Source organism: Theropithecus gelada, chromosome 7b (genome assembly GCF_003255815.1).
Source record: "Theropithecus gelada isolate Dixy chromosome 7b, Tgel_1.0, whole genome shotgun sequence".
NCBI lineage: Eukaryota > Metazoa > Chordata > Mammalia > Primates > Cercopithecidae > Theropithecus > Theropithecus gelada.
The window spans coordinates 18,020,108-18,045,003 of NC_037675.1; the positions used below are offsets into that span (position 1 = coordinate 18,020,108).

At 37.7% G+C, this 24,896-nt stretch overlaps 1 protein-coding gene across 4 annotated transcripts in view; it reads left to right on the forward strand.

The window, feature by feature from the left end:
- LRRC28 (leucine rich repeat containing 28) overlaps positions 1-17,223 on the forward strand; it is a 135,676-nt gene extending 118,453 nt beyond the window's left edge. For 3 of the 4 annotated variants that reach the window (XM_025391230.1, XM_025391231.1, XM_025391229.1), the window contains one exon: positions 16,947-17,212. In XM_025391230.1, the coding sequence (XP_025247015.1) occupies positions 16,947-17,014 (68 nt within the window). In that variant the 3' untranslated portion in view covers positions 17,015-17,212. Of the gene's footprint in view, positions 1-16,946 lie in introns of all 4 variants that reach the window. The other variant, XM_025391228.1, reaches the window with a different exon arrangement.
- Positions 17,224-24,896: the final 7,673 nt, after the last annotated feature.

Sequence of the window (24,896 nt, forward strand, 5' to 3'; positions counted from 1 at the left end):
GTGAGAATGTTTTCCTGCTATTTCCCTATTCACAGTATCCTTCAGGCAATAAGGGATGCAAGAAAAAAAATGTGTTGTATAACGGGATGCGCCCAGCTCTTTTACTTAGTTGGTGTTGCTAACTGAAAATGTGCGATTGAGTTCTCTGTGTGTGTGTGTGAGAGAGAGAGAGTGTGCATGCGCACACACACACATTTCTGTTCTGAATTTCTAACCCTTCCAAGTGGCATTCTCATGCCCAATAGTGCTACTTTCAAAAAAGAATAGTGGGTCGGGCGTGGTGGCTCACGCCTGTAATCCCAGCACTTTGGGAGGCCGAGGCGGGTAGGTCACGAGATCAGGCGATGGAGACCATCCTGGCTAATACAGTAAAACCCTGTCTCTACTAAAAATATAAAAAATAGCCAGGCGTGGTAGCGGGTGCCTGTAGTCCCAGCTACTCAGGAGGCTGAGGCAGGAGAATGGCATGAACTCAGGAGGCGGAACTTGCAGTGAGCCGAGATCGCGCCACTGCACTCCAGCCTGGGTGACAGAGTGAGACTCCATCTCAAAAAAAAAATAGCAGTTAAAGATAGGCCATCAAATGAAAAATTCCCCATTTCTACAACCTTAGTTTATGGGCTTCCTAAATTTAGGAAACTAAATTTACACGTTTTCTAACTTTGAATTTGTTTAAGTTAAAAAAAGTACTATAGTACCTCATTTATCACCATCAAATATATTTCATGTGAGTAAATTTTCCATATAACTGAAGCCATTATCCCTCTTTCATATGCCAAAAAGCATTTTGCTTGTAATCATGTTAATAGAAACCTTTCCAAGATTTTCTTTCCCTCCTTCGTTTCTTAATCCATGCAAGATAGGCAATATGGGGCAGTGTTCAGAGCATGGACTTTGCACCCAACAAGCTTGGCTCTTCTGTTGTGAGAACGTGGGCAGGCTGTGGGACTTCTCAAAATGGGGATACAACAGCCTGCGTGGCAGGGCCATGTGAGGCTTGGCAGATGAGAAAGGCACACACCTGGCACTTAAGAGGTATTCAACAAATGGTAGTTCCCATTTCCATAGCTCTACCCACTCCATCCCAAAACCGTGTTTATCTTTTTCTTGCTCTGGATAATCCTGTTTTGCTATATTTCATTTCCTATTTCAATCTTCTGTAATTTTAATGTTTCATGCTTGCAGGAGTTCTGCTCCAAATCGTTCTAATTTGCTACTTCTAAGGTGATCAGATAACCAGATTTGGTGGAATTGCATTTAAATTAGAATAAAAATAATTGAATTGGGTTCTAAGTATTACTACATGAATAAAATTAACAAATAAAATAGACATGTTTATGAGAAGCTTATAGTGGTGAAGTACACAGGCCCTGATTCCAACTCCACAGGCCACCTAAGGCAATTTACTGACCATCCCTGAGCTTAGTCTTTTCATCAATAGAATGGGAATAATAATAATATCTATTTAATAAAGTCATTGTGAGAATTAAATGTGATCATCCCTGCAAAGAGCCCAGGATGGTGTCTGGCAAGTAATAAAAAGCAAATGTTAACTATTATTATCTATTTTTGTAGTTCAGAGACTTTTACTTCTTATTTTTGCTGTGTTTTTAGCAAATGATCTTTATATTAGCAAGATATCATCGCAGGAAAATCTTAACTAATTCATTAAACTATAGTTCAAACCCTTATGCATTGTTATTATACAATTTCCTATAGAAGACATTTCCTTACTGAAAATACGAAAATGTAAACAAAATGATAGTGTCAGGATGCTCAGTAGCCAATCAAATTCTGAATACCTGTTTTTAAAATTAAACTTTTTAAATCATGGCAATTCATTTTTGAAAATAAAGTAGATCCTTCAAATGAAATCACTTTTATGTTATCTTTATATAAAATTTGGGGAATTTAGGCAGTACTTGCATTTTCCATTTACTATTTAATTTCCCTGCTACAACTTAGAAATCTAGTGTGACTAATCTATTGTTTCAGGACATAAATATGATATTAATTTCATAAAATGAGTATATCAAGTACATAGAACTAAGGCAATGTTCTTTTCTTGCATAAAGCCAGAGTGCCTCTGTTTATAGCAGAGATGTAATGCCAAGATACAAACATGGCTTTCTGTGGGAAGTTAATGGTAGGGTCTGAAATTGAGAGTTTGTGGCTTTCATTCAGCCCACCAGGCTGTGCTCCTTCCCATGTTGCCATGGAGATTGTATTAAAAGCATCGGCTTCAGTTTCTACCATAGTCTTAAAAGTACTTTATTTTGTAATTGAAAACCAAATACTTGAATCTCCAGTAGCTTCTTGCTGAAAATATTTTTTAATATCATAAACTCTAAAAGATCTAAGTTTTCTAATATATTCAGTTGTTTGCATTGCTTGTCATAAAATACATTATATCAGCCAATATCTAAATTAATGTGAACATCTGGCATTATTTCAAAAAGGAACATATTGAATATTCTTCTAAAATACCAAATTCAGTGGAAGTGTTAGTTTCAACCTAAATTTAATACAGAGTGAAGTAAAAAGAAATGACAATATTTTGCATAAACAATAAATACCCAAACTTTCAAATATATACAGCAAAGAAGAATAGCTAGCAAATTCATGACTTTTGATCCTGTAGGCATAGCAAATTTTCATTTTCAAAACTTATTGTTCATTTATTAAAATGGAGGACTTCAACACAGAAGATTATTTCTTAGTAAAATAACATATTTCTCTTTTCCCAAGCATGTATGGATCTCACAAGTTCTGTATTTCCCAGTAGGAAACCAGGCTACCCAAAGTTTTTCAGGGGCATTGGATTAGTTTGCCAGGGATGCTGCAACAAAATGCTACAAACTGGGTGGCTTAAACAACAGAAATTTATTGTATCTCAGTTTTGGAGGCTGGAAGTCCAAGATCAAGGTGTCAGCAGGGTTGGTTCCTTCTGAGGCTGTGAGGGAGGGATCTGTTCCAGGCCTCCATCACTTGTAGATGACAATCTTCTCCCTTCGTCTCTTCACATCATTTTCCCTTTATGAATGTCTGTCTCTGTGCACAAGTTTTCTCTTTTTATAAGGACACCATTCATACTGGATTAGGGCCTACCCTAATGACCTCATCTTATCTATTATATGTGCAAGGATATTGTTCCCAAATAAGGTCTCTATATTAGTCAGCACAGGCTGCCATAACAAAATGACAGGGTGGCTTAAACAGCAGAAATTATTTTCCCATAGTTCTGGACGAAAGAAGTCTGAAATCAAGAGGTCAGCATGGTTGGGTTCTAGTGAGGGCTCTCTTCCTAGCTTGCAGGCAACCAGCTTCTCATTGTCTCCTTATATGGCAGAGAATGTCTCTTCTTATAAGGGCACAAATCCTATCATGAGGATCCCACCTCATGACCTCATTTAAACCAATTATCTCCCAAAGACATCCTCTCCAAATGCCCTCACATTGGGGGTTTGGGCTTCAACATATGAATTTAGGAAGGAAACAGTCCAATCCATAGTAGTCACATTATGAGGTACTAGGGGTTAGGACTGAAACCCAGGAATTTTGGGGGCTATACAATTCAACCCATAACAGTTGGCACTCTTTCCCCACTGAGATAAGAAAAAAAAAATGTTTTCTCCTGCTCTTACATAGTCACTCAATACTGAATATAATACAGAATGCTTCACCTCTTGTCACCAAAATTTGTGGGAAGTTCTCCCCACCAGCAACCAGCCAGTTCTCCAGTAGATACTAGCTAGGTGTCCTGTAAGTCCATCAGTTTCTGGACACTATCTTACTGGAGATAGCATTAGATCCCGCAGGTTAAGGGCTCAGTCCCACAAGACTGCCTCCACTTAAGATGCTAGTTACAAGTTGTAGATTGTCACCTGTACTTCTGACCAACCAGCTGTAAAATCAGGGCTCCCAATACCTCCTTCTCATGTTCAGTTAATTTGTTAGAGTGGCTCACAGAGCTCATGGAAACACGTAACTGTTTTATCTGTTTTATTCTGCTATCACAGAGTACTTGAGATCAGGTAATTTATAAAGAAAAGAGGTTTATTTGGCTCATGCTTTGGAGCCTGGGAAGTCCAAGATGGAGTGGCCACGTCTGGTGAGGGCTGTCTTGCTGTATCATAACATGTCAGAAAGGCAGCAGGCACAAGAGACAAAGAAAATCAGACCAAACTCATCCTTTTCATCAGGAACCCCCTCCCATGATAACTAACCCATTCCTGTGATAACGGCACTCATGAGGGCAGAGCTCTCATGGCCTAATCACCTCTTAAAGGCCTCCAATATTGTCAAAGACCTTCCAATACTGTCATATTGGCAATTAAATGTCAACATAAACTTTGGAGGGGACTTTCAAACCATAGCATTTGAGTTTACTGATTTATTATAAAAGATACAGGTGAACAGCCAGATAGAAGAGACATATAAGGCAAGGCATGTGGGAATAAATATGGAGCTTCCATGCCTTCTCTGGGCATGCCATCTTCCAGCTATCCCAGAGTTCTCCAAACCCAGTCCTTTGGGCTTTTATGGAGGCTTCATTACATAGGCATGATTAATTAAACCATTGATTATTGGTGATTGGCACAACTTTCAGCCCCCCTCCCTTCCCCAAAGGTCGGGGATGGGGCTAAAAGTCCCAACCCTCTAATTATGTCTTGGTCTTTTCAGTGACCAGCACACATCCTGAAGCTACCTAGGGATTCCCCAGCCACCAGTTGTCTCATTAGCATATGAATGACACTCTAATCACTTAGGAGATTCCAGAGTTTTAGGAGCCATATGTCAGGAAACAGGGTCTAAGACTAAATATATATTTCACAATACCACATCCCCCAAAATTCATGTCCTCACATGCAGAATAAATTCACCCCATCCCATCCCCAGAAAGTCCTAAATCTATTTCAGCATCAACCCTTAAGTTCAAAATCTCATCTTAAATATCTAAATCAGGTATGAGTCAGGATATAATTCATCCTGGGGCAAAACTCCTCTCCAGCTATGAACCTATGAAACCAGATGACAATTTAGCTGCTTCTAGCATGTAATGGTGGGACAGGAATACAATAGACATTCCTATTCCACAAGGGAGAATGTTAGAAGGGAAAAAAGGGGTCACAGGTCTCAAATCTAAAATCTAGAAGGTGAAATTGCATTAGATTTTAAGGCTTAAGAATAATCCTCTTTGGTTCCACATTCTGTTCTCTGGGCCCAGTGGGGTGACAATCACACCCCCTTAGTCCTGGATGAACCAAAGAGGTTGCCCTGCCCGTGGAATTGAGAAGGTTGCCCTACCCTTGGACTCTTTCTTCTCTTTAAGGATAACATATGTTTGCATCTAGGTAGTTCTTTTGGCCATCCTGCCTAAAATACCAGAAGTCTGACCGCATTTCTTCATCTCATCCCATCTCTGTCCTGTTCATACAAGCTAGCAGTATTTTTGCTGAAATAGTTGATGATCCACAAGTCACATACCTAATCTGTTTGCAAACCATTGTCCAGTCACACTGTTGATGTTCTCTTTCATGTTTTACAATATGAATAGACTTTGAGAATTTTCTAAATCTTCAAGTTCTGGTTCCTTGTGCTTAATAATAATGTGCTCTCAATTTATCTCTCTCCTCTTGTATTTTACTTACATCTATAAGCAGCAAGAAGAAACCAAGCAGTGTCTTCAACACTTTGCTTAGAAATCTCCTCAGCCAAATATCCAAATTATCATTTACAAATTCTGCTTTCCATCCAACAGAACACAGTTCACTCAAGTCCTTTGCTACTTTATAACAAGGATCACCTTTCTTCAGTTTCCAATAATACATTTCTCATTTGCAGTCTGAGACCTCACCAGAAGCATCTTTAACATTTGTATTTCTAGCAACATTCTGTTCCTGACAATGTATTTTCTAAGACAATAGAAACTTTCTCTATAGCGCCTTCCTTTCTTTTGTGAGCTCTCACCAGATTCTTCTTTATTTCTCCCAATAATCTGTTTTCTATCACACACCTAAAAACTCTTCCAGCGTCTATTCATTACCCCATGTCAAAGCCACTTCTACATTTTTAGGTATTTGTCACAGCAGCATCCCACTTCCTGATAGCAAAATCTCTCACATTGAAAGAGAGAGAATGACTGATTTTAAGAAATTGGCTCACACAATTGCAAAGGCTGGCAAGTTCAGAACTTTGGGGCAGACTGGCAGTCTGGACATTGAGGTAAGAGTTGAAGTTGCAGTGTTGAGTCTGAAATCTGCAGGGCACCAGGCTGGAAACTTAGGCAGGGATTCTTTATTGCAGTCTTAAGGAGAATACCTTCTACTTTTTTGCTCTTAAGGCCTTCAACTAATTGGATAAGGCCCACCCACACTATGGAGGGTAATCTGCTCAACTCAGAGTGTACTGATTTAAGTGTTAATCATATCTCTAAAAAATACCTTTACAGCAACAGCTAGACTAGTATTTGACCAAACAAATGGGCTCCATAGCCTAACCAAGTTGACACATAAAATTAACTATCACAGTTAATCAAAAGGTCTTACTTTAATCACCAGGGTATTTTGCGACAGGAACTGTAGATAGGCCAGTATCACAATGGTTCTTCCCATATTGCTGGTTAAGCTTTAGCCAAAACAGGTAGTACAGAGTGCATTCAGGCTTCATTGCTGTGTTGTCTCTGCTTTTGTGTAATAAGCCATGGGTGCAATGGAAGAACCAATAGTCCTAGGGATAAAGAGATCTAGTTTGGAAGTTAAGCTAGGGCTATATTACTTTTCTTAGTACTATAAGATATTTACTGTCGTTAGGTTGAATCATACAAGTCATATGCATTTCCATGTGGTCCAACCTGTGATATCCCTTTTACAGGGGAAACAGGTACAGGAAGATTATAAACTGGGCCAAGGTGTCACAGCAGAGCTGGGATTTGAACCCCAGCAGTCTGACTCCAAATCTGTGTTTTAGCCACTGTGCTGTTCAATTAGCTACTAAGTGGACCAGCATATTAGCATCGAGAAATCTTGAAATAAATAAACTTGTAAATAATGAGTTCAAATATACTTTCAACTCATAAATAAATTCATAAACACAAAATTAAATATTCTCTAACATTCTGAACAAGATACTTTTGAAATACATGTGTATGTGTATGTATGTACCCACACGTGTATGTGTATGTACCCACATGTGTGTGTATGTGTATGTATGTACCCACACGTGTGTGTATGTGTATGTATGTACCCACACGTGTGTGTGTGTGTACAGTTTGGGTGTTTGCACTAAAAAGTCCAGAAGGATGGAGTTCTAACTCTTTACTATGAGTATCTTGGGAAGGGGGGAATGTGGAGTTATGAGGTAGTCAGGTGGAAGGGGAACTTTCATTTTCAACTCTATATACTTGGGATATAATTTTACAAATCTACAAAACAATATTTGAAAAAAATTCTTTCTAGAGGTACTGAAAAAGCCCTTTCTCTAAAATTGTATACACATTAAAAAAGAAAAGGAAAGATTGTTATGGCAATTCTTTTTTGTTCAATTAAAAATGTTTTTATGCAAGTTGCATAAAAGATTGCATAGTGTGATCCAGTCTTTGTCAAGCAATTATAGGTGTGAATATATGTGTATATCTATGTGCACATATATAGTAAATACATGCACATACACATATATTGAAATAATTGTATATCTATAGAAAAAGTCTTGGGAAGGACTCATACACCAAAGTAACAGTGGTTTCCTTTAAGTAATGTTAAATTTTTGTAACAAACTGGTATTGCTTTAGAAATTAAAAATAGTTTTAATTATTAAAATATTAGTATGCCAGGTGCCTGTAATCCCAGCTACTGGGAGGCTGAGGCAGGAGAATTGCTTGAACCCGGGAGGCAGAGGTTGCAGTGAGCTGAGATCGTGCCACTGCACTCCAGCCTGGGTGACAGAGCAAGAGTCTGTCTCAAAAACAAAAACAAAAACAAAACATTAGTATGCCAATGGCTTCTTGTAAAAAAAATTTTCAAATTACTTCCAAGTAACTCAAAAGACTCATCCTCTTGTTTATTAATTTATCCAGTCGGTCAGCAAACACAGTTTGAGCACCTACTGCCAGCCGGGCGCTGTGGTAGGTGAGGACGCCATGGGCTTCAGTCAGGCCACTTTCAAGCTCAGATTTGCACAGCTTGGTTCTTTCAGGAATTCTTGGTCATCTGGGCCAGAGTGATTCTATGAGAGTGCCACGTGTCTGAGTGATTGCTGTGCCTTGAGATGGAGACCTGTTTGTTAGAGGGCCTGCAAAACTGACTTGGTCTTAAAGTTTCCCTTTGTCTTTCAGAAGAACTAATACTCCCTTCTTTCACTCACTAGTAGTTTATTTTTAAAATAAGCTCTTTTACATAATTCTTATCTGGTTTCATCACTTATGAAATGTTTCACATTTCCTTACCCTTGCTTTTTGTGGCTATTGCTTCTTTGAAGCCAAGTAATATCAGTCATACCAACATTATTTGCATACTCATTTTGGGAATTTTTTTTTTCCTTTTGGCAGAAGCCTATTCATTGGCACCCTCTTAAGGTGACTTATGAAATTTCCCACAAGTGAAATAGTCTTCAAAAATTTAAGTAAATTGTTCTTAACTGTTTCTTCCTCCTTGTAACATTCAAAAATTATTTGTTGACCATCTGTCATGGGCCATGCTCTGCAGTAGATACTGACAATTCTGCTTTGACCCCACCACCTGATTCTTTTCTCATACATATCTCATTCCTAATGTCTAGGGCAAGGACACAATCAAGAAAGAAATCTGCTTGACATTTCTGTTTCTGTTTCTGCACCCAGAATCTTCCCATGAGAGACAGTCACTACGAACATAAATGCAACAAGCAGATACAATATGTTATTAGATAATTCTTGAGTAAGTTAATATGTACACAAGCTCAGGATTTTAACTTTGTCTTATAAATATTTTTTTTTCTTTTGGCTTGACTTTCTGTATGAGTCAAATATATGCTTTATGTTTTTAATCAGGAAACATATTTGCAGAAGAAATCCCACATTTCTTATGATTTTTGTGGGCTCCAATATGTGCCAACAGCATTGTGATTCGTTCTTTTAAGGAATAGTGGTATTTCTGTATTTTAAAACCAAGCTGAAATGCTCTTTCTTCTGCCTTGCCTGTAAATATGCTCAGAGATTCTAAAGCAACAAATGTCATGTCTGATGTTCTTTGTAGAATTTATCAGCATCTTTTTCTTAACTGTAGAGCTTATTGCTCAGCTCAAAGTGTTTCCCCAGACCTCTGATGTCTCTGGTGCCACAGTTGTGGATTTTAAAGGACTTAACCAACATGAATCCATTCTTAAGGCAGCAGATTTGTTGGTGTACTTGTAATAACTCAGATTATTAATACAACAAACAGATACAATATGTTATTAGATGAGTCTCCCAAAAGCAAATAAGTACACAGCCTTGGGATTTATTTGTTGCACAAATATGACACTCCAGGTTACTCACTCCACCCCCATGAGCTTCATAAGGAGTTAATGATGATCCAAAGGACATTATCCTTTAACGAGTGTAAATCCCGTATCTTCATGGAATTGAATGGTTTTGCTTGGGAGCTGTTTTAGTTCGTTCTCATGCTGCTATGAAGAAATACCCAAGACTGGGTAATTTATAAAGGAAAGAGGTTTAATTGACTCACACTTCCACATGGCTGAGGAGGCCTCAGGAAACTTACAATCATGGCTCAAGGGGAAGCAAGCATGGCCTTCTTCACGTGGCAGCGAGAGACAGTTACTGAGCAAAGAGGGAAAGGACACTTATAAAACCATCAGATCTCATGAGAACTCACTCACTGTCATGCAAACAGGAGCATGGGGGTAACCGCCCCCCCCATGATTTAATTACCTCCCACTGGGTCCTTCCCGCGACACATGGGGATTATGGGAATTACAATTCAAGATGATATTTGGGTGGGTATGCAGCTAAACCATATGAGGAGCTTTATTTTTAAAAACTAAATGGCTGTGGTATGAAATGTATCCCTAGTATCAATGATTTGCATTTAACATAATTATCTTTTGATCCCTGTGTTAAGTTTAATCAACTAATCCCCCAAAATACACCTTTTGTGTCTGTGGTTCTTTTCAATTTGATTTATTCAAATGTATACATCCTGGTATAGCATAAAAATTATTGGAACTAGGGTTCTAACCAACTTCATTTAAAAAAATTATTTAAAAATTTTTTTCATTTCTAATTTTTGTCAGTACATAGTAGATATATTTATGGGGTACATGAGATGTTTGATACAGGCATGCAATACATAATAATCACATCATGAAAATCACATTCCCTCAAGCATTTATTCTTTGTATTACTAACAATGCAGTTATACAATTTTAGTTACTTTAAAATGCACAATTAAATTACTGACTGTAGTCACCCTGTTGTGCTATCAAATAGTAGGTCTTATTCATTCTTTCTGATTATTTTTTGTACCCATTAACCATTACCCAACCAACTTCAATTTTTTAAAATTAGAGGTAATGCAAAAGTATCTAATAACTCAAAATTCACATAATTTCTTCAGTTAAGAAAAAAAATTCAAAAGTGATGCTTGCCTTTTTGCTTTCCTAAAGATGTCATTTGAAAACAAGTCTTCTGTTTTGATGAAGTTAAATTAATCCATTTCAATTTTATAGTAATGCTTTTTGTGTTCTAAGAAATCTTTACCTCCCCCAAGGTCATGAAGCCTATATAATTACATGTTAATATAATTATATTATAATTCTCTGTTCCATTCACTTGATCTATGTCTATCTCTTAGTCAATAGCAAACTGTCTTAATTACTATAGTTAGATTATGGTAGGCCTTAATATCAGGTTGAGTGATACTTCCACTTCACTTTTCCCTTTCAGGATTGTTTTAGCTATTCTAGGCCCTACACTTTTCCACTGAATTTTAGAATAAATTTATCTTTGTCTCCAAAAAGCCTTGTTGAGATTTTCATAAGAATTACTTTAATTTTATAGATTAATCTGGAGACAGTTGACATATATACTATGTTGAGTCTTCTAATGCATGAACATGATGTGTTTTTCCATTTATTTAGGTCTTTTACTTCTTTCATCAGCATCTTATAATTTTCAGCCTACATACCATTAAACGTTTTCCTAAGTTTATATCAAAATATTTCACTTTTTTGTGTGCTTATACATGATACTGTGTTTTAAAATTTCAATTTCCATATGTTCATTGTTAGCATATGGGAATGTTGTTCATTTTCATATTTTGATTGTATATGTGGCAGGCTTGCCGAACTGGCACTTTAGTTCTAGGAGTATTTTTTGTAGATGTCTTGGGATTTTCTGTATAGAAAATCATGTCATGCTGTCTGCTAAGGAGTGGTTTTATTTCTTCCCTTCCAATCTGTATGCCTTTATTTCTTTTTCTTGCCTTATTGCAGTGGTTAGAACTTCAAGTACTGTGCTGACTAAGGTTGTGAAAATAGACATCCTTGCGTTGTTGTCTTGTTACCAATCTTTTTTTTTTTTTTTTTTTTTGAGACAGAGTCTCGCTCTGTCACCCAGGCTGGAGTGCAGTGGCGTGATCTCAGCTCACTGCAAGTTCTGCCTCCTGGGTTCACACCATTCTCCTGCCTCAGCCTCCCAAGTAGCTGGGACCACAGGTGCCTGCCACCACACCTGGCTAAATTTTTTTGTAGTTTTAGTAGAGATGGGGTTTCACCATGTTAGCCAGGATGGTCTCGATCACCTGACCTCGTGATCTGCCTGCCTCCGCCTCCCAAAGTGCTGGGTTTACAGGCGTGAGCCACCGCGCCCAGCTGCCTTGTTCTCAATCTTAAAGGGAAAATACTCAGCCTTTCACTGTTAAGTATAATGTATTAACTATAATAATATATATAATGTGTTAAGTATAATATAATCTCTTAAGTATAATGTGTTAACCCTACTGATAAGTATGGGTTTTTGGTATGTTCTCTTTATTAAATTAAGGAAGATTTCCTCTCTATGTAGTTTGCTGAGAGTTTTAATCATGAAAAAGTGTTCTATTTTGTTAAATGCTTCTTCTGAGTCCATTGATATAATCATATGGTTTTTCTTTTGCCTGTTGATGTGGTGGGTGATACTGACTATCAAATATTGAACTAGCCTCACATGCCTGGAATAACTCCCACTTGATCATGATGTCTAATTCTTTTTGTACATTTCTTTAATTTGTTAATACTTTGTTGAAGATTTTAAAATCTTTGTTCATGAAAGATGTTGGTCTGTAATTTTCTGTTTTTGTATTATCCTTGTCTGGTTCTGGAGTCAGGATAATACTGGCCTCATTAAATGAGTTAGGAAGTGTTCCTCTTCTTCTGTTTTTTCCTGAAGAAATTGTGTAAAACTTTTCAAAAATTTATTTTTTTACTCTTTGTTAGAATTCTTCAGTGAAACCATCTGGGCAGGGAAATTTGTTTTCTTTTTTAAATTATAAATTCAATTTATTTAATGGTTGTAGGACTATTTAGGTTGTCTATTTCATCACAGTTGAGTTTTGGTAGTTTGTAGTTTTCTAGACACTAGACTGTTTCTTGTAAGTTGTCAGATTTATTAGTATACAGTTGTCCCTGGTATTCCTATACATCTTTTTAATGGCTGTAGGATCTGTGGTGATATCATCTGCTTCATTTCTAATATTAATTCGTGTGTTCTCTCTTTTTATCTTTGTCAGTCTTGCTCAAGATTTATCAGTTTTATTGTTATTCATAATCCTAGTGGTTGATTTCATTGGTTTCTCCTCATTATTTGGTATTATTCTGCTTGCTTTGGGCTTATTTTCTTTTTTTAGGTTTTTAAAAGCTAAAAGAGGACATTTATAGCACTAAGTACTTACATTAGAAAAGAGGAAAAGTCTCAAATCAATAATCTAAGCTTCTTTGTAATGTAAGCATTTAGTGATATAAATTTTCCTCAGCACTGCTGTCTTCTAGCTATGTACCAAAATCTTTGATTTTTGAATCGTATTTTCATCTTCGTTCAGTTTGTGTATGTTTTAAGTTCCTTTGATATTTCCTTTTGACCTGCGAAAGTGTGGTCATTTGATCCATGGGTCAAAGAACTGTGGTGTTTAATTTCTATATGTTTGAAGATTTTCCTCTTGTTTTTTTGTTATTGGTTTCTAGTTTGATTCTATTATAGTCAAAGAACATACTCTATGATTTTTCCCCTTGCTTTAAACTTAAATTGTTCTTCATTCTGTAGTTTCCTGGTAGAAATATGAGTTATTAATTTTAGACCTTTCTTTTCTAACATGTGTGTTTAGTACTCTAAGTTTCCCTTTAAGTACTGCTTTGGCTGCATCCTGTTACTTTTTGATGACTTGTATTTCATTTTCATTTAGTTGAAAATTTGTTTTATTTCTCTTCAGATTTCTTTTTTCACCTAAATATTTAGAATTAAGTTGTTTAATTTCCAAATATCTAGGAATTTTCCAGCTATCTTTTATTATTTCTAGTTTAATTCCCTTGTAGTTTGAGAACATAATTTGTATGATATCTTTTAAATTTTTTAAGGTGTGGTTTTTTGCCCACATTTTGTAAACATTCTCATTTAAGTGTTCCTACCAGTTTATGGCTCTAGCAGCTCTGTCCAGGTAGGCAGATTTCAGCTGTGACTTGGTATATGGTCCATGGGCATTTGAGAAAAACAACGTATATTCTGCCACTGTTGGATAGTATTCTGTATATGTCAGATTTTTTTTTTATTGTGTTGTTCAGTTTTTCTGTACTTGTACTAATTTTCTATCTAGTAATTCTATCAGTCGCTGAGAGTAAAGTATTGAAGTCCCCAACTCTATTTATGGATTTATCTATTTCTCCTTTCATCTCTATTATTTCTTAACAGCTTTATTGAGATAATTCACATATCATATAGTTTCATCCATTTAAAGTATACAATTCAGTGTTTCTTAGTACATTCAGTGATATGTGCAACCCTCACCCTAATCCATTTCAGAACATTTTCTCACCCTAAGGGAAACCCTGAACATTTAGCTCTTGCCCCTGTCCCTCTATCCCCATCATATCTAGCTCTAGGCAACTGCTTATCTACTTTCTGTCTCTGTAGATTTTCCTATCCCTGGCCTTTGGCTTACTTTACTTGGATCCAATTTCATCTGGGCATGTTACTGGTTCTGGATTGGAGGTTTCTACAGCATTCTATTTAAGATATAGAGAGCAATAAGGTACCCAGGGAACTCGCCAGCACTGCGTTGTTCCTCAAGTCCCTCTGTCCCTGGGCTGTCTGCCTTCATTCTCCCTTTCAGAGCTTGCCTGTGCTTATTTGTTGTATTTTGTTCAGAGTGTTTCAGGTGTAGTGGAGAAGACCTGGGAAGAATGGGGCCTACCCCATCTTGGTGGAACCAGAAGTTCCCACTGAAATATATTTTCTCCCAAAATCCAGAGGGATCCACCAAGTGTGTATCTGTTTCTCTGTAGTGGGCAGTTCTGGATATAACTCTTCTTTTCCATTTGAAACTGCACTGATGTAGCAGGCATGTGAACTCTTGCAGGATTTCTCTCTCACCTCTGATAATCATGTATCTATTGAGGCATCAAGGGTGCTTGCTACTTCCAGTTTGTATTCCCCCTTGCAAATATATTTAGCCTTAGGGAAGAAAAGACTTCTTGGCCCTCCTGGAGATTTTCAGGAGGTGGCTGAGCAGGATCCGCCACCTTGGGTCCTCTCTGCATTTCCATTTATCCTCCCTCTAGAATCTGCAAGGGGAGTCTAGCACAGCTGTCTCATCGGCTGTTGGCCTCCAATGAGTCAAGCCTTTTGTTAACCACTCCCAGGTGCTTAATGTATCATATTCTGAGGTATAGGTGAAGTACCCCTGTTGGCCTGATCCAATCTTACATTCATTCTTGCTGGCTAATGTACTTAGAATCCATTTCCATGTGTGCCCTCCAGGTTCCTGCTAATATAGTTTGACAAGATCCTGCAACTCCGTCAGCATGTACATGATTTCCTCCAGGAGTAGACCTTGCAGTGATCTCTGGATCATGCTAGGATTTTACCCTTTTTGGCCCTAGAGGCGATGAGTATTGATGGTGGTGGGTCCTGAAAAGTTTTTAGATAACCACCACAGAGGAAGCCATTGAAACATTTGTATCCAAGGGAATGCTAGTTTTCGTAGAAGGTGGAAAGATCTGTTTCTGATATGAAGAAATGTTTAGAGGTGCTAGAGAGTCAAGGCTCTTAGATTTGTGCCTGTCTAGAGGCTCCCATATTAAGTCTCAAGTTCCCACTCTTTCCCAACAGCATCTTTTACCTTAGCGTAAGAGACTTAGCATAAATATATCTTTATCTGGCATGTGATCCTGAAACCTCTACATTTAGCTTCAGCCATGTCCCTTGCAGGTTCATAAAATAAGGATTCACTTAAGGCCACCATAAAAACTTTCTGATTCTCTACCCATGCTTTGAGTTGAGATCTCAAGGACTAAGCTTATCATTTTCTTTTCGGAATCTCTTCAGCACAGTCAAAAGAAGTCATCTCACCCCACAAACTTGGAATCACCATGATGCCATAGCAATCAAGTGCCACAGCCACTTGCTGTCCCAATGCCTTGCCCTCCTGTTACCTTCTGTTCCAGTGATATTTGAGTAACTGCGATGCCACCACATGCTACAGATTAGCAGGGTCCCACTTCTCCCTAGTAAGAAAGCCATTCATGTACTCACCAGCCCAACCTCAGAATGTCACTTGGATGAGCTGCTTTGTTAGGCCACTTCTCATAACACATACTGTATTCATCAGGGCTGAAAAACAAAATGCACATTTGGCTGAGACTTTGAAGAGAAATCAATGAAGAAGGACAATTGGCTGAAGTTTGGGCAGGGTGCAGAGCATCCAGAAGGATAATGAGGCACACAGGGACTCACAGCATTAGGAAGCCCTTACCGTGCTTAATCCTTGGGCCTGAAGGGCAAAGGGAGCTCTGGAGCCTGGCAAGAACTAGAAGTGGCAAAGGGGGCCTGCCTGATAGAATCTCCAGTCCCAGAGGTAGAGAGGAAGTGGGGTGGAAATACTCAACTTTCCCTCTTCCTGTCCTTCAGCCCCCTGCTGGTGCCTCCTGCTGGTGCCTCCCACTGGCCTAACCAGAAGCTGGAGTTGAGGCAGCTTTGCTGGTAAAGTCTACAGAGGTCCCCTTCCTGGGCCACAGAGAAAGGCGGACTGTGTTGGGGGTGAGGAAATAGAAGACAATTAGCACAGGGGGTCTTGTAGAAACAACAAGAGACTGTTCTTCCCTTACCAGAGGATAGCACTTTTGGCAGGAAAACAAGGCATCTAGCAGCTGAAACTGTCCAGAGTGAGTCGGAGGCCCCCTGGAGTTTGTGACTCACTGCACAAAGGTGCCCAAACCTCTGATATGTGGGAAGACCTTTGAACTGTATTATTCAGATTCTGAAATGACCTCTATGAGCAATCTATGTGTATACATATATTTGTAGGATAAATTCCTTAAAATTATGTTGTTAAGCTCTGGTATATATGTGTTCTGGCTAAATTGGTGACATTTTCTGTTACATGATTTTTATAATGGACTTCAAATTCTGTGATTGCACTGTTGGTTCTAGTAAGCAGAATTCAAAACGTAAAGTGGAAAAGATTTTTTTTTTTTCTTAGTTTCTGCTTTAGGGATAGTATATCCTCTGAACACTGCTATTAAAATGAACATTCACATGTATATATTTCACCTGATTCCAGTGCTCAGTTTTAAAAGGAAATTTAAATTTCTATTATGCAGTTTGTCGACCATGGCTAATCCTCCATTTTAACAAAGAAAAAAAAAGAGACAGTTTTCAACAGAAAGAATCAGAGACTTTAATCTTGAACTCACAGTGTTCTTCTCTCCTTTTCCCCTTCCAGGAGGACAACTGTTAGTTTTGTGGCTTACTGCTGCTCCACCCAGTGTCTGCAGACTTTTGACCTGCTGAGTTGATAAACACTCAAGAGCCTCAGGAGCGCTGCCAGCTTGACACTGGGGAATCCAGCCAGTCCAGCACACTCTTCCATTCTGTCCTGTCCAATGCGGGGGCACTGCAGAACTCTCTGGAAATGTCGTGATTGAGCTTCAGAGCTAAAATGCCTTCACCCTTCCCCCAAGTTGGAATATATCCCCCAAATTAAGGACCCATTTGTCTTCTGTGTTTTTCCTTTTTATGTGAGTGTGTCTTTTACACAAACCATTTAGATTGATGGGCCTCCCCAAATCTAATTTAAAGCAAGTTTCAGGTGCCTGGAGAACAGTGATTTGATAATCTAGCCAGATTCCCTTTTGAACACGCATACCTTCAATGATGCTTCCTCTCCTCTCCCTTGTTTTCCCCAGAGAGTTATTTCCCTGAGAGCATATTTTCCACAGTGTCTCCAATGGAAACTTGTTAGTTTTTGAGGAGTTTCAGAAAACCCCATGGCCTCAATGGTCTTGAGTAGCAGGGTAGGGTGCCTGAGTTGGCGGCAAAGTGAGGCTCCCATGGAGGCTCAGTGAGGATCCCAGAGCACACACCCTCTGGAAGTTCCAGCCTTGTTTATAAGTTTTACAATGTAGCAACAGACTTTTGTGAGGGATTTTAAAAACAAAAATGTAGATTGTAATAAAATACACTTCTTATTTTTTAAAAATGTTTGCAGAAAAATGATTTTGAAATTTTTTATTTTTCTGATAAGTTTTTTTTATATGAGAAGAATTTGAGGAATATTTGAAGCTTTACAGGATCTGATTTTTTTTTCTTTCTCAATATAAACAGTTTCCATACAATGAGAAAGGGGGGAGAAAACACACATTGAAATAAGACCTCAGTGTTCTTTTTTGATGGGTTTATGATTAAGTTTATACTGACTTTGAAATATTTTTGTCACACATGAAAGACAGGCTTCAGCTACTTCCACTACTAGTTTTTAACAGGATGATTCTAAGTACAAGCTGTGCACATTTACTTGGTCACCTGATGCATGACATTGTCTTCATTTTGACCCTCGTTTCTTGTATACTTAGCATACTGTCCAGATGCAACTGAGAAAATACAGGAAAAGCAGGTCCAAATTCAGCCTTGGACTTCTGCAAAAGTCCATAAACAGAAAGTCTGTGAGCCTCCACCCTGCCAGAAAGAACTGCTCTTCATGAAGGAGTCACGTATTTGCTCTTCCTTTCAAAGGATGGCATTTTAATGTTGCTTTGCTGCCAGATGTTCATCTGGTTGCTGTGAAGTGATTCTTTTTTTAAAATGTTTTTTAATGATGTAAGTTTTCTAAAAGGCAGGGCTGAATGGAGAACTAAGGATTTTCTTGGTAGAAAAATTATATTTTTTAAATTTCAGACTTATCAAAAATTTGGTTGATGGAATTTTTATTAGCCGCCCTGACTTTATAATGCTACGCTCTAACAGTGCCAAAAATCCTACATAGTTACTGACAAATGTGTGATCTTTTTACAGTCACACCACCTGCTGCCCGGAAAGCACACCATCCACGTAGAATGGAGAAGGCAGAAAGTTACCATGTGTTCCCACTGTATCTGCACTGTTCTTACTTCCTCTTGTCCCTTTTCATAACTTGGTCTATTCAGCCTTAACATTTCAAAGGCTTATAGTAAAATAGGAACTGAAGATCTGTATCAAAATGTAACACTTTCATCCTTTGGAATAACTGAAGTTTTAACATAACCTCTACATGCATATAAGTTAGCCGGTGAAAATGTGGCATGAAACTTCACAATTGTGCTTCAGGCCTAAGTGACTGCTACCTGTCATTTAAGTGACAGTAAATGTCTTGCTACATTTTTCTATTTCATCCTCTACAATCATATGTCATGGAATGGAGCTATGAAATGTGCTAACTTGGTATTCAGGACTCTCATTGTGATAAGGTAATACATTAGTTTTACCTTGTTTGAAATTTTACAAAGATGCTTATAATCCAAGCATTCTTTCTCTACCTAACTACGGTGTGTTAAACAACAGCAGTGGGCTGGGCAGACAACCTTTGGGCAGTCTCAACCTTAATCCTTGGGTATAGCACCTGAACTTAATTGATGAGAAGTGGAACTTAAATGGTTTCCCTGGTGCTGTTCATTGTGGAAATTTTATGCTGGATTCATCGATGTCATTCTTAATCTTTTGATATTATAAAGGAGTGTTATCAACTGGGGAAAATTTGCCTACATGCTGTATTTTTGAATTGTGTCCAAAACTTTGCAGAAAAGCAAGTCTGAAGTTACTATATATGTTGTTTTCTGGAGCAACAGTTACGCTAGGTAGAAAAGTATTTCACACAATAATAGTAATGCAAAAAAAGTGAGCTACTTGGAAAGTATCTCTGTTCAGGTAAGTTTACTTCAGTGAGCTCTCGTGTGGTTAGTGGTAAATTTTAAAGTCCAGGATAGCCTCATGAGCATAGGCCTTCATATGATGTAGTGCAAAGGGGGCCCATTTTAGTGGATTACCCTATCAGTATTCATCAGTATGTCCAATTGTTATCATACCAGAAACCTTAATTACATAACATTGTATGGATGAAATGCTGCATCTTCAGTTAATACATGTTTTGAGCACACTCTTAAAATACATAATAATTAAATGATCCCTATTCAAAAGAGCCCTGGCCTGGGCGGAGGATCCACTCCGGCTAACGGATAAGAGTGATGTACTTCTTTGTTACCTGGCCCTTCTCTTATGGAAAAGTGAGGTGTACATTAAATATCTTTTGGTCACTGTGCTTCACTAAGACCTTTCACACTCCAGCTTGTCTGACTAGTGTAATGTACATCTCACTCCTGTTTTACATTGAGCATTACAAATTAAAATCTTTACAGTCTAGGGAAAAAAAAGGCTTCAACACCAGTTGGCTTATGAGGCTCTGCGTATAATTTTCTCTAAAATACATAACTATTTTGTAGTCTCTGGGGACTTTCAAAGCCAGTTTTTAAAATTATTAGTAGTAAAGTTGTTTCTCTTTCCTGAATGAAAAATCAGAAATTCGAATCTTTGCTATAAAGTACTTAATACATTGCCTCAGCATAAATCAAAACATTTGTATTATGATGATTTATGAACATGGATTTCTAACTGGACCAACACTAATGCAACCTGATACAATTAAAAATTGAGATGTAAATTCATTTCACAGACTCATAAACACACTCTCTTCAAGACTCTTTAAATGGATCCTTACATTACCCTGCTCATTTTATTATGCCTTCATTTTTGTGGTTTTCATTCACTCCTGCTTGCTCCTCTTGAAGTTCTCATACATTTTCCCAGAAACTCAGTGAATATCTTGTCTGTGCTTCAAACAAAGGGGGTTTTTATAAAGTTTGTATTTTGAAATAGCTCTATGTCTGTCTAAAAATCAAGTCTCAGCGGTGGCTCACTCCTGTAATCCCAGCACTTTGGGAGGCCGAGGACGGCAGATCACCTGAGGTCAGGAGTTTGAGACCAGCCTGACCAGCATGGTGAAACCCCGTCTCTACTAAAGATACAAAAAATTAGCTAGGCATAGTGGCGCACACCTGTAGTCCCAGTTACTCGGGAGGCTGAGGCAGGAGAATTGCTTGAACCCGTCACGCAGAGGTGGCAGTGAGCTGAGATCACACCATTACAATCCAGCCTGGGCAACAGAGTGAGACTCCGTCTCAAAAAAACAAAAACAAAAACAAAAAAAACATCGTTCAAGTCTCACTGTGCCTACAGGGAGGAACTACCTTCCCGTGTCATCAGCTAATAGATCTGAAAGTGATGCCGGTGTCTCTAGGAAAGGGATTGATCATAGCCAAGTGACTGATATTCTTGGTCAGGAAAAGAGCTTGCTTCACAGCCTTTGAAGCATGACTGTATGTGTGGTCCCATTGTACTTTGGAGACGGAAAGTATAGCAGCCAGTGTGGTGGCTGGGCAGAAGGCGTAGCATTCGGAGATTATTTCTATATGTAATTAAGAGACTTTCAAGGGTTAGCCGGGTTTTTTCCCACTCAACAAGTGTGGATTATCGTTGCTACCTGTGTTAAAGAATATCAGGTTTTGTTTCTTATGGTGATTTTTGAGTCTTAATGATCCAAGATTTTTAAAATAGATACATAATGAAAGGATTGTCCAGGCCTCTGAAAAATTATGGCAACATTCATTTGGAGTGTGGCTAAAAACTCATACTTCATCCAGTTTGGTTGCCTCTCTCAGTTACTGCAGTTTATAGAATAATTGAGCTTGAACCATGTGAATGCTCAGAATGTCAATGGTGGAGTATTTATTCAAGAGAAATGATTGAATCTCGGTATGAACAACGAGGTATTTCCCCCTTCCATCTCTGTTGTATCCTTGAAAACCAACAGTATACAATGAAGGTGAAAAGTAGCAGCCTGGAAGCCACTAGAGGGGGCAGAATGGACTTAGAACTCCTTTAAAGCCTCATTCCCAGAGAATTGTCATTATTTGACCTGTCAGGCAGGTCCCTGGAAGACCTCATTTGCAAGACTGTCTTTATTTTACCAGATTGGAGCTTGCCAGGTGTGAAAAGCCTTTTTCCCAGGGACGTTAATCAAGAAAGACTCAGAGGCAATTGGTTAATTTTGTGGTTGCCTCAAGTGGTGGCCAACCCTTGGAGCAGACAATAGGCTAACCAAAAACGTAAAAGGAAAAGCTAGGGAATGAGATGTCCATAAGGACCTCAAAAAGTTCTGGTATTCTTAGGAATTTAGATGGTCATGTGTATGTATAGAGCTTTGCATATGCCAAGGGTTATACTCCTGCTCAGGAAAGACTTAAGAATATCTTGAGCTGTCACCGTAGGTTGACTTTGACACACAAGCAGAAAGTGAGGCCAAAGGCAGCTTCCTTCCTGTCGCCTTCCTGGCTCAGTGTTGAAGGGGTGCCCCAACAGGCACCCAGAGCCCTTAGTACAGACTTGGAGACGTAGCACAGTAAGAAAACTCCCTTGGTAATGTTTAGGGAAATTTCTGTCCAATCATTAGCTGACCACTAAACGACCCTAGCAGAGACTTCAGTGTCCATGCACTATAAAGAATATAGACTTTACCTAATTAGTTCAGAATAGTCACTAAACGAGCCAAAAACTCAGCAAGTACATCAAACCCTTAGCAAGGAGATAAAAAGGTAAGTATGATTTCCAGAGTTGCCACATTGTTCTTTGAAATGTCCAGTTTTCCACAGAAAAATTATGAGACACATAAAGAAGAAAGTATGTTCCATATATGGGAGGAATAAAAAATAGAAACTGCACCTGAGAAAGTCTAGACATTGGATTTTTAGATGAATACTTTAAATTGGCTATTTTAAGTAGGTTCAGAGAACTAAAGAAAAATTATGTGTAAAGAACTAAAAGTATGAAAATGTCTCACTAAATAGAAAATGAAAAATTATTTTTAAAAGAACCAAATATAAATCATGAAGTTGAAAATACAATAACTGAATTGAAAAATTCATGAGAAGAACTCTTATCTAGTCTGAGAAACAGAAAAAAGAATAAAGAAAAATGAATAGAGCCTCAGAGACCTGTGGCACACCATCATGCATACCAATATATGCATAATTGGAGTCCCAGAAGAGAGGAGAGAAAGAGGTAGAATATTGGGGAAAAAATAATGGCCAAAAACTGAAATGTGATGAAAAGCATTGATTTACATACCCAAGAAGCTCAATGAACCTTGAGTAGTATAAACTCAGAGATTCATGCCTGGATACAAAATCACACTGTCCAAAGAATCTTGTAAGCAAAGAGAGAAGTGACTCATGTGCTAGGGATCTTCATCAGAAACTATGGAGTGTAGAAAACAGTGAGATGACGTATTCCAAGTGCTGAAAGTGAATGACTATCAAATAAGCATTCTATTTCCAGCAAAACTATCCTTCAGAAATGAATAGGTCATGCCCAGATAAAAACAGAATTTATTAGCAAGTTTGCTCTACAAGAAATAATAAACAGAGAACTTAAGGCTGAAATGAAAAGATAATAGTAACTCAAATGCACATGAAGAAATAGCACTGGTAAAGGTAGCTATATTGGTAAATACAAAAGGCAGTACGAATGCATTTTTGGTAACTTATTTTCCTCCTATCTGATTTGAGGCAACGGCATAAAACAATAATTAAAAATCTGGGCACAAAGTGAAAAAACAATTTGTATGACAACATTACAAAGGAAGGCGGAGGGAAAAGAGTTACAGAGGAAGAAAATTTTTCTATACTGTTGAAGTTAGCATTATTCCAAACTAGGTAGTTATAAATCGAAATGTTATAATCCTCAGGGAAAACACTAAGAAAATAGCTAGAGAATATATAGTAAAAGTTACAACAAAGAAAATGGTACACTAGAAAATAGCTGCTAAGAAAAGACATGGAAGTAATGGAGGAATAAAGGAACAAAAAAACAGAAAACAACAAGGCTGGTCACAGTGGCTCATGCCTATAATCCCAGCACTTTGGGAAGCTGAAGCAGGAGGATTGCTTGAGCCTGGGAGTTAAAGGCCAACATGGATAACATAGTGAGGCCTTGTCTCGATGAAAAAAAAAAAAAAAAAAGGCAGACTAAACCCTACCTTATCAATAATTGCATTAAGCATAAATGGATTAAACACTCAAAAGGCAAAGGTGGTAGAATGGATAAAAATCATGGTCCAACTATATGCTGCCCACTAAGAAACACTGTTTTTTTTTTTTTCTCCTTTTACATATTTATTTTAACAATTCCTTTTGTTCCAGATGCAGGTAAGAATATTTTTTAAATTAATTAATTAATTTATTTATTTATTAATTATTATTATTATACTTTAGATTCAATGACACAAGTAGGCTGAAAGTAAAAGGATGAAAAAAATACATGTAAACTTTAAGAAAAAAGCTTGAGTGGATATAACATCAGACAGACTTTAAGATAAAAATTGTTGGTAGAGACAAAGACATTACATAATAAAAGGGACAATCCATCAAGAAGGCATAATTTTAATAGTTGAAATTATGCAAAACATGTTCTCTGACTGCAGTGGGATGAAATTAAAAATTGGAAGAATATTTGGGAAACCTATAAAAATGTGGAAATTAAACAGTACACTCCTTTTAACCAATGGGTCAAAGAAAAGAATCACAAGGGAAAAGGAAAGTCCCTTAAGAGAGTAATGAAAATGACAGAACATACCAGAACTTATGAGATGCAGCTAAACCATCACTTAAAGGACCGTGTATAGCTATAAATGTCTCTGTTAAAAGCTTCAAATCAATAACCTAGCTCTAAACCTTCAGAAACCAGAAAAGGCTAGCAAACTAAATGTAAAGCAAGCGGAACAAAGAAATAATATGGATTAGAATCAAAATAAATGAAATAGAGGATAGAAAGAAAAATAGAGAAAATCAAACCAAAAGCTGATTCTTAGAAAAAGTCAATAAAGTTGACACACCCTTAGCCAGCCTAGAAAAAAAAAAAAAAAAAAAAAAAAAATTGAGAAGACAAATTACCAAAGTCAGGAATGAAAGATTACTACCAATCTTACAGAAATAAAAATAAGAGTTCATATGACAACAAATTAGGGAACTTAGATGACACAGACAAATTTCTACAAAGACATATACTATCAAAACTGAAGAAGAAATAAAAACTTTAAGTAAGTCTAAACAAGAGATTAAATTAATGAGTAATCAAAAAATTCCCACAGCCAGGCATGGTGGCTAACACCCGTAATGCCAACTACTTGGGAGGCTGAAGCAGAAGGATGGCTTTAGGCCAGGAGTTTAAGACCAGCCTGGGCAACATAATGAGACGTTGTCTCTAAAAATATATAAATTAAAAAAAAATAGGTGTGGTGGTGCACACCTGT